At 42.4% G+C, this 16,591-nt stretch overlaps 1 protein-coding gene across 1 annotated transcript in view; it reads right to left on the bottom strand.

Annotated features, from left to right (window-relative positions):
* PMPCB (peptidase, mitochondrial processing subunit beta) overlaps positions 1 to 16,591 on the bottom strand; it is a 39,683-nt gene that overhangs the window by 10,517 nt on the left and 12,575 nt on the right. The window contains 11 exon segments of the mRNA XM_040412517.1: positions 2,294 to 2,349; positions 2,352 to 2,429; positions 2,432 to 2,466; positions 3,666 to 3,727; positions 3,729 to 3,826; positions 5,186 to 5,224; positions 5,227 to 5,328; positions 9,026 to 9,136; positions 9,248 to 9,327; positions 9,737 to 9,935; positions 11,329 to 11,458. Of these exon segments, the coding sequence (XP_040268451.1) occupies positions 2,294 to 2,349; positions 2,352 to 2,429; positions 2,432 to 2,466; positions 3,666 to 3,727; positions 3,729 to 3,826; positions 5,186 to 5,224; positions 5,227 to 5,328; positions 9,026 to 9,136; positions 9,248 to 9,327; positions 9,737 to 9,935; positions 11,329 to 11,458 (990 nt within the window).

The raw sequence follows: 16,591 nt of genomic DNA, 5'->3' as shown, positions 1-16,591 counted from the left end.
CCCGCTATGAGCGGTAGCAGCGATCTGCGTAGTTAACCCCTCAGGTGCCGCGGATCTCGGCTACCGCTCATAAGGTCGGCAGCCGGCTATGTATTCTGCAGCCAGCTCCCGCCTCCTGTATATGAATTATTGAGAGATTTCTCTTCATTGGTGGCGCAGTGCGCCCCACCCCAGTATTAAAAACATTGGCGGCGCAGTGCGCCCCCCCAACAGTATTAATCATTGGTGGCAGTGGCCCACAGATCCCCTCTCCCCTGCTCCCCCATGTAATCTTGGGGCTCCGATCGGTTACCAATGGCAGCCAGGATGCTACTGAAGCCCTGGCTGCCATGGTAAGCTCCATGCTGCTGTGTGCACAAAGCACAGAGCAGCAGGGACAGTGTGAGCTCCTATTCGCCCTGATAGAGATCTATCAGGGTGACTAGGACAAGGGCTCTAGTCCCTAAGAGGGCTAAAAGTTAGAAAAAAAAAAAAGAGAAAGAAAAACAAACACCAAAATATTAAGTATAAATGAAAGATTAAAAAATAAAAATACACGTTAACAATAAACATTAATTTTCACAGCAGATTTGTGTAGGAATTTTTTTTTTCAATCATGAAAATTACCAGAATATCGGTATATAATTATCGGCTATCGGCCTGAAAGTTCACAAATTATCAGTATCAGGCCCTAAAAAAATCAATATCGGTCGATCCCTAGAATATATATCAAGAGAAATGCTTTTAAGAAATTTAAATCTATTTGGGGTCAGTGGTACCGTCTGGGCGTCTTTGCTTATGAGTGAGAGAAGTAACATTCTAAGTAGGGATCGACAGATATTGATTTTTTAGGGCCGATACAGATACCGATAATTTGTGAACTTTCAGGCAGATAGCCGATAATTTATACCGATATTCTGGAATTTTCATTTTTGAAAAAAAAAAATATAATAATTCCTACACAAATCTGCTGAAAATTAATATGTTTATTGTAACGTGTATTTTTATTTTTTTTTGTAAATCTTTTTTTCATTTATACATTTTTTTTTTTTTACTAACTTTTAGCCCCCTTAGGGACTAGAACCCTTGTTAAATAGGATCTCACACTGTCCCCTGCTGCTCTGTGCTTTGTGCACACAGCAGCATGGAGCTGAACATGGCAGCCAGGGCTTCAATAGCATCCTGGCGGCATGGTAACCGATCTGAGCCCCCCAGGCTTACACTGCTGGGGCTTCCGATCGGAGGAGCAGAGAGTCCTGTGGCCACTGCCACCAATGATTAATACTGGGGGGCGCGCACTGCGCCACCAACGTTTTTAATACTGGGGTGGGGGGTGCACTGCACCACCAATGATTAATACTGGGGGGCGCACTGCGCCACCAATGAAGATAAGTCTTTCATTAATTCATATACAGGAGGCGGGAGCTGGCTGCAGAATCACATAGCCAGCTCCCGACCTCTATGAGCGGTAGCTGCGATCCGCGGCACCTAAGAGGTTAACTACCGCAGATCGCAGCTACAGCTCATAGGAGGTCGGGAGCCGGCTATGTAATTCTGCAGCAGCTCCCGCCTCCTGTATATGAATTAATGAAAGACTTATCTTCATTGGTGGCGCAGCGGCCACAGCCCCGCCCCTCCTCTTGTCTCCTCTTCTGTCATTGGCGGCAGCAGCATCACAGGGGAGGAGACACTGCTTCCTTCTCCCTGTGCTGCTGAGGGAACACTGAGAGCGGCTGAGAGCAGCGCGTTCTGTGTTCCCAATACGTTATCGTATAATTCGGCAAAATAGATGCCGATAACGTTCAAAATCCTGAATATCGCCGATAATATCGTAAAACCAATAATCGGTCGATCCCTAATTCTAAGATAAGGAGTTCAGAGGGAAAGGGGGGGTAAAACATAACATGGTTACAAAGGAGGACATACACTGTTGTTGTTATAACCACTGTGACAGTAAGATAAGAGACTGTTAAAAGGTATAATTAAATTTACTGCATTAGGTTAGGTGCGGTTCGGGGGGGGGGGGTGTGTTAAGGTTTGTTTTTACATCTGTATGTAAATGTTACATTTCTGTATATCTTCTCATATGTGTATTCATTACCCAAACCGGTGTATGTACCTCTGATTTACTAAAACATATTATACAATTTATGTATATGTACTGTATATGAAAATAATAACAAAAAGATCTGATTTAAAAAACTGGTTATTTCAGTAAAAAGGTGTGTTCTGAATGTAAATTCACAAGTAAACTGAAGTCAACAAAAGGCTGAAAGGTGAAATTCAGCACGAAGAGATAAAATCTCATACTTACGTCTATTCTTGCCTCCAGTTCAGGCAAAGGTATTCTTCGGTTATAACACAACATTGACGGCCAATGTCTTCACAGATAGGGGTTGAACCATCTAACTGAAGCAACATATTTGTTTTCAGCAGGTTGTTGGCTCTGCAACTTCACCTTCTGTAACACTTGTGCAGAGTCTTATCCTATAGGTTAATACAAAGATTGGTCACACACGTAATTTAATGTAGAATATTTCTTAATTATCTTCATGCCACTTAATTTTTCCCCTCAACAATATACAGTACAGTAAGCTGCAGGAAAAGGCTGAGACTTAAAATCTAGCTCCTGCTGTGACCATGCTGTCCATAGAAACAGTTTACAAGGCTGAAAAAAGACACATATATCCAGTTTTACTTATAACCCTACAAAGGTGATCCAAAGGAAGGCAAAAAAATAAAAAACATTGGGAAGAAGTTAATTTTCCTCTTGCTAAAGAGGTGCTAAAGAGCAATGGCCGCGCTTGCCATTCATTTCAATGGACTTCTGAAAATAGCTGAGCATGCCGCTCTGCTATTTTCGGCGCTCCCATAGCAATGAATGGAGGGGCAGCCACTCATGCATGGTTGTGCCCTCTGGGACTTTGCAGGCTTCTTTGTATGGGTGTAGGTCCCACACTGGGCGATATGGGAATAAACCTTTACTGTAAATTTGGCATCATAATAACTCCCTGGATCAATGACCCATCTCCAGTAATCTTATAACTAAGTTGTAATATTGTTGCTCACTTGTAAAACTATGTGAGCTCCCCTCACCACCACCTCTGGCAGAGAGTTCCATAGTCTCACATCCTCTTCTATGGTTAATGCAGAAACCTTCTTTTGGTAATCTTCCTGGGGTACTGTAGTCCACACATTTCATTTATCATATTACTTTCCCATCTTTGAAGTAATATCTGTTTTGTGCACTGGTGCCTCAAACTGTACACAATATTCCATGGCAGTCTGATTACTGATTGTAAAAAGGAGAACTACGGTATGTTCTCATCATGTTTATCTATGCCCCTTTAATGCACCATGGTTTAGGCTGAGATCACACGTCATTAATTTTCCATCAATTATTGTGAGCCAAAACATGGTGAAACCTACTCAGAGATAATGTCCTAAAGAAAGCTCTGCACTGTGGTTTTTTTGACCCAACCCTGGTTTCGGCTTACAATAAATGAATGGAAGCGTGAACTCCGCCTTGGCAGCAGCTACATATAACATTACTGTCAATTAATATTCGAACTATTTTTCCTTCTCAATTTAATCCTGTTTTGCAATTTAGTAATATGGAAATGTAATAAAAGGTAACCATTGTAATATTAAAAGCAGACTATGCTCGTCCCCTTAATGAAGCTTACCATTCTCTTTGTACAAAATGCATCATATCTTCCACTGTATTTGGCTCACAAACCATGTACAGGGCCCCAGAGTCCAGTGTCTGTGTAACAGGTATTGAAGGACTGGAAGCTGTGGCACAAGTTCCCATGACATGTAATCTGGGCAAGCTTACTGACAAATTCTGCTCAATGAAAAAAAAAAAAAAAGTTGTATCACGATTGATGTCTGGAAAACATGGCCAGATTGATTTAAGGTTTTAAACCTAGAACGTGGTATTTGCTAGTAAATTTATCTAGTATAGTGAATCCTTAGCTTGTAGTTTTAAAAGGGTCGTCACACAATTGACATTATCAGGACACATAAAAAATGTCTCAACACAGAGACTCCCACAATCACTAAAACAGGTCCCCAAACCCCCCCATTCCCTCTCATCTGCACAACCAAGTAAGGGCTCATTCAGACGACTGTATCCGTTTTTTTCAGTCTGCAAAATGCGTATCTACAAAACATGGGATACCGCCCAGGGTGTTTGGCGTTTTGCGGAATGGAACTGCCAGCCCTATGATAGAAATGCCTATTCTTGTCCACAAAAAGGAACAAGAATAGCATATGTTCTCTCTTTTATGCATTGAATGGAAGTGGCGGATTTGGACTGCACACTGTTTGCTGTCCGCATCTTTACGGCCCCATTGAAATGAATGGGTCCGCAAAATTGCAGAACGGATGCGGACACTAATATATGGTCCTCTGAATGAGTCCTAAGGAGGCGTTTTCATGGAGCGGTGGTCACACATGGAACTAATGGAGATGACGTGCTCAGCTTGCTACTTTCACACCTGCGTTTAGGTCGGATCCGTCTGTATGTGCCCGACGGATCCGCACCTATAATGCAAACGCTTAGATCCGTTCAGAACGGATCCGTTTGCATTACCATGAACAAAAAAAAAAAAAAAAAAAAATAATAATAATTTTTTTTTTTTGTTCATGATAATGCAAACGGATCCGTTTTGACTTTACATTGAAAGTCAATGGGGACGGATCCGTTTGAAAATTGAGCCATACTGTGTCAACTTCAAACGGATCCGTCCCCATTGACTTACATTGTAAGTCTGGACGGATCCGTTTGCCTCCACACGGCCAGGCGGACACCTGAACGCTTGCAAAGCTGCGTTCAGGTGTCCGCCTGCTGAGCGGAGGACAAACGGAGCCAGACTGATGCCTTCTGAGCGGATCCGCATCCATTCAGAATGGCATTAGGGCTGGAACGGATCCGTTCGGGGCTCCGCTTGTGAGCCCCTTCAAACGGAACTCACAAGCGGAGCCCCGAACGCTAGTGTGAAAGTAGCCTTAGAGGAATGGGTTGCTTGGAAACCCCATTGTAGTTGATTATAGGGGATAATATCAATAATGGGGGAAAAACGCTTTTAGGTGACTAGACTGTGACATGCTGTCATGGATTACTCAGTGAACCTTGATCTCTGCTTAATGGTGCAATGACTTTATGAATATATAATAGATAAAACAAAATATAATGTCATACCACGCCACCTTCCAAAGGACCGATCCCAGTTGCCAATCATGTGTTGGCCACCATGAGTGGAATTGTATCTGGATGAGACCAGCCAACAGCTTCAACAGAAATAGCAATATGAGCAAGTGGCATTTTATCATCGCGTACACGATCTACAGCGATAGAATAGAAAGACATTGATGTTTTAATGCTATGACTGGGAACATACTCAGCAAATAGATGAAAGGGTTAGCTACATATAAGGCTCCATTCACACGTCCGTGGTGTGTTTGCAGATCCGGAACACACCCGCCCGCAACCCTATAGAAATGCCTATTCTTGTCCGCAAGCTGCGGACAAGAATAGGACATGTTCTATCTTTTTGCGGACCTGAAGATCGGGGCCGCGCTACCGCAAATGCGGATGCTGACAGCACACTGTGTGCTTTCCGCATCCATTCCGTCCCATAGAAAATGAAATGGGTCCGCGACCCATTTGCGGACGTGTGAATGGAGCCTAAAGGTGCAAGTGTTTGTAACATAATATCTGCATATACAGCTCACAACAAAAAGTCATGGTTATTGCTCCAGACAAAGACTACCAGAAGAAAAAATACAAACAAGTATATTAAGGGGTGAAGACAGGTTTTAAAGGAATTTTCTAAGATTGTTTAACTAATGACCCATCTTTTGGACAGATCATCAGTATCTGATCGGTGGGGGTCCAACACCTGGGTCCCCGCCGATTAGCTGTTTGAGAAGGCACTGGTGCTGGCAGTAGCACAGCACCATCCATTTGATAGCAGCTGTGCTTGGTACAGCAGCTCAAACCCATTTACTTCAATAGAGCTGAGCTCTGCCTAGGTCATGGGGCCAATGAACGCGACTCCACATGGCCTAGGCAAAGCTGCGAGAAGGCTGTGGTGCTACTGCAAACAGCACTGCCTTCTCAAACAGCTGATTGGCAGAGGTCCCCAGTTGTCGAATCCACACCGATCAGATACTGATGACCTATCCTGAAAATAAGTCATCAGTTAAATCTTGGGGAAAAAAAACATTTTAACATCTACCATAATTTCTAGAAGTTTTTAACTTGCCAAATATAGAATAACTATGTCGTACTGGAACTGAATAGTGATGACTGACAGTTATGTGTGTCTATATGTAGACATTGATGCGTTTGGCGATTTGAGTAAAAAGCAGACAGAAACCAAACGACAACAGGCCCACTACCTCAACCTAAAGGGATTCTGCACTTTGTTTAAACTGATGGTCTATCCTCTGGATAGATCATCAGCTTCTGATCGGCGGGAGTCCAACACCCAGGACCCCCGCCGATCAGCTGTTTGAGAAGGCAGCGCCGCGGCCTTCTCACTGTTTACCGCAGGCCCAATGACATCACGACTAGTATCACTGGCCTGTTCAAGTGAACAGAGCTTATCCCCGCCCAGGCCAGTGATACTAGTCGTGACGTCACTGGGCCTGCGGTAAACAGTGAGAAGGCCGCGGTGCTGCTGCAGCGGCGCTGCCTTCTCAAACAGCTGATCGACGGGGGTCCAGGGTGTCGGACCCCCGCCAATCAGAAGCTGATGATCTATCCAGAGGATAGACCATCAGTTTAAACAAAGTGCAGATCCCTTTAAATTCAGCAAGGATGTAGTTTTCAGATCATTAATGAATTCTAAAGGCCAACGTTCGGTCTTGTCTCCCTTTAATCACCTTGTATCAAAACTTTCTTTTTTTAACCACTTCCCATCTGGGCCCTTCGCCCCCTTCCTGACCAGGCCAAATTTTGCAAAACTGACATATCTCACTTTATGTGGTAATAACTTTGGAACGCCTTTATTTATCCAAGTCATTCAGAGATTGTTTTCTCGTGACACATTGTACTTCATGATAGTCATAAATTTGAGTCAAAATATTTCACCTTTATTTATGAAAAAATCCCAAATTTACCCAAAAATTTGAAAAATTCGCAATTTTCTAAATTTCAATTTCTCTGCTTTCAAAACAGAAAGTGATACCTCATAAAATAGTTATTATTTAACATTTCCCATATGTCTACTTTATGTTGGCATCATTTTGGAAATGTCATTTTATTTTTTAGGACGTTAGAAGGCTTAGAAGTTTAGAAGCAATTCTTCAAATTTGTAAGAAAAATTGCCAAAACCCACTTTATAAGGACCAGTTCAGGTCTGAAGTCACTTTGTGGGGCCTACATAGTGGATACCCCCATAAATGACCCCATTGTAGAAACTACACCCCTCAAGGTATTCAAAACCGATTTTACAAACTTTGTTAACCCTTTAGGCGTTCCACAAGAATTAAAGGAATATGGAGATCAAATTTTTAAATTTCACTTTTTGGCAGATTTTCCATTTTAAATCAATTTTTTTCTTTAACACATCGATGGTTAACAGCCAAACAAAACTCATATTTATTACCCAGATTCTGCGGTTTACAGAAACACCCCACATGTGGTCGTAAACTGCTGTATGGGCACACGGCAGGGCGCAGAAGGAAAGGAACTCCACATGGTTTTTAGATGCCATGTCCCATTTGAAGCCCCCTGATGCACCCTTACAGTAGAAACTCCCAAGAAGTGACCCCATTTTGGAAACTAGGGGATAAGGTGCCAGTTTTATTAGTACTATTTTTGGGTACATATGATTTTTTGATCATTCATTATAACACTTTATGGGGCAAGGTGACCAAAAAATTGGTTGTTTTAGCACAGTTTCTATTTATTTATTTTACAGCGTTCACCTGAAGGGTTCAGTCAAGTGACATTTTTATAGAGCAGATTGTTACGGACGTGGCGATACCCAATATGTATACTTTTTCTCATTTATTAAAGTTTTACACAATAATAGCATTTTTGAAACCAAAAAATTATGTTTTAATGTGTCCATGTTCTGAGAGCTATAGTTTTTTTATTTTTTGAGAGATTTTCTTATGTAGGGGCTCATTTTTTTGCGGGATGAGGTGACGGTTTTATTGGTACTATTTTGTGGGACATACGCGTTTTTGATCACTTGGTGTTGCACCTTTTGTGATGCAAGGTGACAAAAATTGCTTGTTTTGACACAGTTTTTTTTATTTATTTTTTACGGTGTTCACCCGAGGGGTTAGGTCATGTGATATTTTTATAGAGCTGGTTTTTACGGACGCGGCAATACTAAATATGTCTATTTTATTTTATTTTTTTTTTTTTTTTTTTTCCTTACTTGGGTTTTTTTTTTTTTTTTTTACATGTGAACCTTTTTTTTATTTTATTTTATTTTTATTTTATTTTACACTTTTCGTCCCCCATAAGGTCATACAAGACCTCTGGGGGACATTTACTTCACTTTTTTTTTTTTTTTTCACAGTTGATTTCTCCTGTAACTGGGGCTGAGATAGTAGCCCCAGTTACAGGACAAATGCACCCCTATAGAGGCTGTACAGCAGCAATCCAGCGCTGTACAGCCTCACAGCAGGGCTGATCGAGGTCTCTGAGAGACCTCACACAGCCCCTGCACTCTCCGGTCCCGGCGGTCACATGACCGCCGGGCCGGAACAGGAAGCGCACAGCGCTTCCTGCTCTGCAGACACAGCGCTCGGTGAGCGCTGTGTCTGCAGCGATCGTGAAGGCAGGGACACCTGGGCACTGTCCCTGCCTTATCTCTGGGTTGCCCTGCTGTCACTGACAGCGGGCAACCCGATCAGCAGCTGCACGATTAGCGTGCAGCTGCTATTTCTGACAGGACGTTTAAAACGTGCTGTCAGAAATAGACGTCCACCCATAGGACGTTTATATCCTATGGGCGGACGTGAGGCGTTAAAGGAAGAATGGCTGCATTGTGATGTATTATGAAGCAGAGCAAAATGCTTACCTCACTGCCTGTGAAAGTGCACGGTGGTAGAGTCTCTCCTTCATAGGTTGCTGGCAGGTTACCAAAATGATACTTGGCTAAATCATGCAGCTCATCATGCGAGATACCTGAAATGAAGAATATTTACAGGCATAACAACTTCATTTAACATATCGCATAATGTGTCTTTTTATATGTGTAGTGCGATACGGCACTGAAGGCTACCCTAGAATACTTACCACCAGCAGCAGCCAAAACAATCCTAGGTCCTTTATAATGCGTTGTTATATATTCAACCAAGTCATTTCTGTTTATAGATCTGGAATCATAAGACAACTGAAATAAGTATACATCACCAAGTCACATATAGGATTTATACATTTATAGTAACAGAGATATAGAGGCACCCTTACTTGTAATTGATACTACCAGAAAATACAATGAGGCCTATTAGTATGTCTATTTTACAGAAATAGTCTCTTCCCTCTGATGGAAATTTCTGAAAAGTGGTTCTAGAAACAGTCTTTACTGAATATGTGGCATTTGATTGGCCATTATATGTGAAAATACATGTACAGCAATGCATATAGACAGTAATTGCAGCTACCTGAACATTATTCCATGTGGAAAATTCCTTTTTTTTTTTTTAAACTAGAATCCTGGTAATGAAATATATCAGATTAGGGACAAATCTAGCCACTTATGGCCGGGTTATGACTTCCACCTACTTGATGTTTTCAGTAGGTCCCAGGATAGTTCTTCCCAGAGCAGTGTTGTGATAGGCAGTTGCATGTAGGTAGTCAAAAACCACTTCCTGTAGATTAGTCTCCACTTCTTGCATCTCACGTAGGATGACTCCTCTTTCACGTTCAATCTCAGCTGCACCCAAGGTGCTGTTCTGTATAATGTCAGCAAGGATCTCCACAGCTGCAAATGTGTGCCAAAAGTGATAACACATGAATGAAGTCCAGCCGCCTATAATTCAGCAACACTATTTACATCCACAATAAGCCACTTGATGACCACACATCCACAGTAGAGCTCCGCTTGAAGTAAACTGTTTCTACATTTACCCCACCCACCTCCGATCAGCCGAGGCTACGGTTACCTGTGATCATTTGTTGTTATTGGAGACAGTCACATATTTCCCCTGCAGTGAAACGTTGTATTACACAGTACCCTTTTAAATTAATGGGAGGCCATGTAATACCTGGAAGCGCCAAGTCCTCCAGAGCGGACGCTGCCATCTGCAGTGGCTTCCTCTATGTCAATATGTGTTAGCAGAGCACATGAAAGGTGTTGTCTTTATGGAACACTGTCATCTTAAAGGATAACTGCCATTTTTTTTTTTTTTTTTTTGAGTATTGGATTGTGGTGATTAATATCTCCTTGGTGGCCCTATTTAAACTTTTCACTGTGTATTCAATTACCCCTTAATTCAACAGTTTAGTTCCCTCTACTGCCTACAGAGGACCCAGAAGCACACAGCCTGCAAGGTCAGATTACAGACAGCCAGGGACTGTAGGTAAATGATTAAAGCCAGGTCCTCCCCAGCAGCTGATAACAGTGCCTGGGCTGTGTGCACTTCTCCCTGTCCCTGTGCTTGGCAGATGCTCCCTCACTCAGCAGAGCTGGAGGATGCAGAGTTGGAGCAGCGCAGACCAGGGAAGGGAGATCTGCCGTCTGCTCAGTGTATAAATGAAAGCAACATGTGGTAAGAGGACCCCTTTGTGCTGCAGGAGATTAACCCTTTAGGGGGGAGGGCTCTGGTTACTGACACTTTTGGGGGGCTATTGTTACTGGCTAGTGAGGGCAGGCGGGATTAGCCTCAGGGTGAGGGCAGTGGCGGCCATCTTAACTGAATAGTGAAATTGCAGTTTTATGCAGACTGGTTGCTAAGGGCTGAATCTTATTAAATATGGGGTAAGTCAGTCTAATAGTAACTGATTCTGGAATATCATGTTATTAGCAACTACATATATGAAAATTGAAATTAGGGTCTAAATGTGACAGTTATCCTTTAAACGTATTACATATATAATATAAAATTTATAATAAATATATATAATATATATATAAAAATAAAAAAAAAAACATTACAATCATTTTTTCTTATTCTAAACATTTTAGCCTTTTTTTCATACATTATACATTTATGAAATGTATAGCAAATATTTCAGTTTTCTAAAGCACTTAGAATCAGGTATGCATAAATCCAAGCAAAGAGTAAAAAAAAAAAAAAAAAAACACAAAGCAAAAACATGCAGCAAATTGTGGTCAGTAAATGAGCACTTCACATGTGAATGAGTTTATCAAGTACCTCTAGGTAGATCTTTGGAAAAAGCCTTTGCATAATACACAGTCTGTTCTCTTGATGTATATGCATTCAGGTGAGCGCCCATGTTTTCTATTTCAAGCTCCAGGTCCAGTTGGGAACGTTTTTTGGTTCCCTATAATAAAAAAGCATAGAATTACAGTTCAGGTTATTTTCTTCTATTGTAATATACTGAGTTTAGCCTAAATTGAAATACGATTTGCAACTACACAGACGTAAGTCTTCACACCAGAACAAGCCAGTGATGTGGGCGATCATGTATTCGTACATATTAGGCCTCACAATACAGAGTTTACAGCACCTCTATTGCTACCTGCATAGCTCCTTGTGTCTTAGAGTTTTCTATAGCAGGGAATTTACTCTGATATACAGCATCACTTGTGTGTATAAAATGTGGCACATGTACATTTTGTACCATAAACAGCATTAGATCCCAAATAAAAAGATTTTTATTATTTTGGTGTTAAATATATGGTTCCCACACATAGTTTATATGGCCATTTAAAGAAAAACTCCCGCAAAAATCTTTATCCTCTGACTTGCTAGAAAGGTACATGATGTAATCTGTAGTGAATATAATTTTCTTACCAGTTGCCTTATTTGTTATAACCTCCCTTCTGCTTCTCCACTGTCATGTGACCAGCAATCAGAATTTCCAAATAACACAGCATCTTATGTGTGGACAGGAAGCCAATTTCTCTATGTATTCCTATGGGAGCCCCAATGTCAGTCTCATAGGAATGAATAGAGGAGTAACGGACTTCCTGTGCTGTGTCAGTTGGAGATCAGAGAGTTGGTCACAAGAAACAGCTAAGAATCAGAATGGAGGTTATAACTCACAAATACAGTCACTGATAATAAGATTACCTTCACTACAGTTAACATCATGAGCCTTTCTATCAGGTCAGAATAAAAATGTTTGTGGGAGTTCTACTTTAAGAAGGACCTGTCACCTGTCCTATCATGTCTGTTTTACTAGATCATTTTATTCCACATGAAATAACAATTCTGAAGCATCTTTTCTTCTAACTACATAGTTCCGTTCCTCAGATATTGCTGCTATAAGTTTATGAATAAAGGTGCACCTGTGTGTTTCCAGGCGGGTGTGTGCCTGCGCAGTCTGCCACTATGCAATTAGTGTTGCCACTGTGAAACTATGAAGGGATACACCTAAAATGTTAATACCCAGTTGTACCTTAAAGCTGGGGCTACACGGCAACATGTGTCATGCATTTAAAGGGTTTCTGTCACCAGATTTAACCCTATTAAGCTAGCTGACATTAGCGATGTTGTTCCTGCTCCTAGAGGCTCAGTTCTCCCACCTTTGTCGCCTCCCTCCAAGTCCTGATTGACAGGGCCAGGCAGCGCTCGCATCTGTCTGCTGGCTCTGTGCTCTGGTGAAATCTCGCGCCGTTCAGTATTCGGCACAGGCGCGGTGAGGGAAAGACGCTCGCAGGCTGCCAGCTTCCTCACCGTGCCTGCGCCAAATACTGAACGGAGCGAGATTTCACCAGAGCACATCGCTAATGTCAGCTAGCTTAATAGGGTTAAATCTGGTGACAGAATCCCTTTAAGTATTATCAAAAGCACAGCAGTGTGACATGCCAATCACAGAAAATCTGACCGTAGCAGGTCGCATGCGACTTTTCCATCATACACGCAGAAAGGGAAGTCAAATTCCACTGAAAAAGAATGGTGTCTGGATATCAAGGGCCAAAGAACTGCAGATGTGACAAAACTTGCCCCCCATGGGGGAGGAAGTAGGGATGCCTGAAGGCAGAGGCCCCACACACCATACCAGACTGCCAGAAGAGAAAAAAACACTCCAGCGGGACCATGATGAACAAGTCAGGGCTAGAAAACCTGGACCAACACCACCTGCGCAGGCACCCCACAGCAGAAAGGGGGCATACGAGCCCCCAATGGCTATCAACACTAGCAGAGCAGGCAGTAACAGTATGTGGAGAAAGTGCAACTACTCGCCCTGCGAAAGGGGAAGAAGTACAGTCGTGGCCAAAAGTTTTGAGAATTACATAAATATTGGAAATTAGAAAAGTTGCTGCTTAAGTTTTTATAATAGCAATTTGCATATACTCCAGAATGTTATGAAGAGTGATCAGATGAATTGCATAGTCCTTCTTTGCCATGAAAATTAACTTAATCCCAAAAAAACCTTTCCACTGCATTTCATTGCTGTCATTAAAGGACCTGCTGAGATCATTTCAGTAATCGTCTTGTTAACTCAGGTGAGAATGTTGACAAGCACAAGGCTGGAGATCATTATGTCAGGCTGATTGGGTTAAAATGGCAGACTTGACATGTTAAAAGGAGGGTGATGCTTGAAATCATTGTTCTTCCATTGTTAACAATGGTGACCTGCAAAGAAACCCGTGCAGCCATCATTGCGTTGCATAAAAATGGCTTCACATGCAAGGATATTGTGGCTACTAAGATTGCACCTCAATCAACAATTTATAGGATCATCAAGAACTTCAAGGAAAGAGGTTCAATTCTTGTTAAGAAGGCTTCAGGGCGTCCAAGAAAGTCCAGCAAGCGTCAGGATCGTCTCCTAAAGAGGATTCAGCTGCGGGATCGGAGTGCCCGCAGTGCAGAGCTTGCTCAGGAATGGCAGCAGGCAGGTGTGAGCGCATCTGCACGCACAGTGAGGCGAAGACTTTTGGAAGATGGCCTGGTGTCAAGAAGGGCAGCAAAGAAGCCACTTCTCTCAAAAAAAAAACATCAGGGACAGATTGATCTTCTGCAGAAAGTATGGTGAATAGACTGCTGAGGACTGGGGCAAAGTCATATTCTCTGATGAAGCCTCTTTCCGATTGTTTGGGGCATCTGGAAAAAGGCTTGTCCGGAGAAGAAAAGGTGAGCGCTACCATGAGTCCTGTGTCATGACAACAGTAAAGCATCCTGAGACCATTCATGTGTGGGGTTGCTCACTCACAATTTTGCCCAAAAACACAGCCATGAATAAAGAATGGTACCAAAACACCCTCCAACAGCAACTTCTTCCAACAATCCAACAACAGTTTGGTGAAGAACAATGCATTTTCCAGCATGATGGAGCACCGTTCCATAAGGCAAAAGTGATAACTAAGTGGCTCGGGGACCAAAACGTTGCCATTTTGGGTCCATGGCCTGGAAACTCCCCAGATCTTAATCCCATTGAGAACTTGTGGTCAATCCTCAAGAGGCGGGTGGACAAACAAAAACCCACTAATTCTGACAAACTCCAAGAAGTCATTATGAAAGAATGGGTTGCTATCAGTCAGGAATTGGCCCAGATGTTGATTGAGAGCATGCCCAGGCGAATTGCAGAGGTCCTGAAAAAGAAGGGCCAAAACTGCAAATACTGACTCTTTGCATAAATGTCATGTAGTTGTCGATAAAAGCCTTTGAAACGTATGAAGTGCGTGTAATTATATTTCACTACATCACAGAAACAACTGAAACAAAGATCTAAAAGCAGTTTAGCAGCAAACTTTGTGAAAACGAATATTTGTGTCATTCTCAAAACTTTTGGCCACGACTGTAGAAAAGGCTGATGCGGCTCAGTAGGGAACCAGCATCTAGGGGTGACAACAAGGACAGTACGACCGCTCTACCCAGGGAGGGGAGCCATGCAAACAATACACATATGCAAACTGAATAAGTGCATACCCAAAACCACACGGAGGCACTGCTGATGAGGTCACCGTAGTAGAAGGTAGCGGCAATGCACTACCTGTAAAGGCTCGAAGCCCACACCCTAGAAAATCGGCAGGTTATACCATGCACTGAAAGCCGTACTAATATCCACGAGAAGTGAGCAAACCCACCATCTGAAACCTGTCCTGGTATGGGCAGATGACCGCACTATAGTGAATAAGAGTACCTGACAGCCAGCGCCTCAGGAACCCCATACATATAAGGCCTGGAGGATCTATTGCACCCGGTGATGGCAGAACATTAGCACAGTGCCACCTGTGATAAGGAAATGTAGGCACAATCACAGCTTAAAAATAAAATAAAAAAATAAAAAGGAAGGAGGGTAATGCTACAGAATGTACGAGGCAATTGTAAGTTGATGGGCTCCAAAGAATGATTTGGATATGCTACAGCTTCTGAGCACTTACCCAGATGCAGACGTCAAAAAAGTGCTCTCACAGTTGCTAAGAGACCTTTGGTATCTGTCAGAAACAAACGTAGGATTGGCTTTTTTGGACGAACGTACACTGCCTGTCCAAAAAAACACTAACACTAATATTTTGTTGGACCGCCGTTAGCTTTGATTACGGCACGCATTCGCTGTGGCATTGTTTTGATAAGCTTCTGCAATGTCACAAGATTTATTTACATCCAGTGTTGCATTAACTTTTTACTTAAAGAGGCGACCTTGGAGTGGGGTTATGCCTTTTGATCAAAATGTACACTCTTGTACAGCATGCAGTATAGGGGGTTGTACACTTCAATATGGCGCTGAGAAGAGAGTTTTATTAGATCAAAGCATAACATTGTGGATGTGCGATCCAGTTCCCCCTGGCAACTTTTCACCAAGATCTTGCATTGATGATGGTAGAGTCTCACTGCTGCGCAAAAGCCTTCTCCAGCACATCCCAAAGATTCTCAATGGGGTTAAGGTCTGGACTCTGTGGTGGCCAATCCATGTGTGAAAATGATGTCTCATGCTCCCTGAACCACTCTTTCACAATTTGACCCTGATGAATCCTGGCATTGTCATCTTGGAATATGCCCGTGACATCAGGGAAGAACAAATCCATTTATGTAATAACCTGGTCATTCAGTATGTTCAGATAGTCAGCTGACCTCATTCTTGGAGCACATACTGTTGCTGAACCTAGACCTGACCAACTGCAGCAACCCCAGATCATAGCACTGCCCCCACAGGCTTGTACAGTAGGCACTAGGCATGATGGGTGCATCACTTCATCTGCCTCTCTTCTTACCCTGATGCGCCCATCACTCTGGAACAGGGTAAATCTTGACTCATCAGACCACATGACCTTCTTCCATTGCTCCAGAGTCTAATCTTTATGCTCCCTAGCAAATTGAAGCCTTTTTTTCTGGTTTGCCTCACTGAATATTGGTTTTCTTATGGCTACACAGCCATTCAGTCCCAATCCCTTGAGTTCCATTCACATTGTGCATGTGGAAATGCTCTTACTTTCACTATTAAACATAGCCCTGAGTTCTACTGTTGTTTTTCTTTGATTTGATTTCACCAAACATTTAAGTGATC

This window comes from Bufo bufo, chromosome 1 (assembly GCF_905171765.1).
Source record: "Bufo bufo chromosome 1, aBufBuf1.1, whole genome shotgun sequence".
Classification (NCBI taxonomy): Eukaryota; Metazoa; Chordata; class Amphibia; order Anura; family Bufonidae; genus Bufo; species Bufo bufo.
The sequence above is the reverse complement of the archived record's forward strand: the minus strand, read 5'-3'. Positions and strand labels throughout refer to the sequence as shown.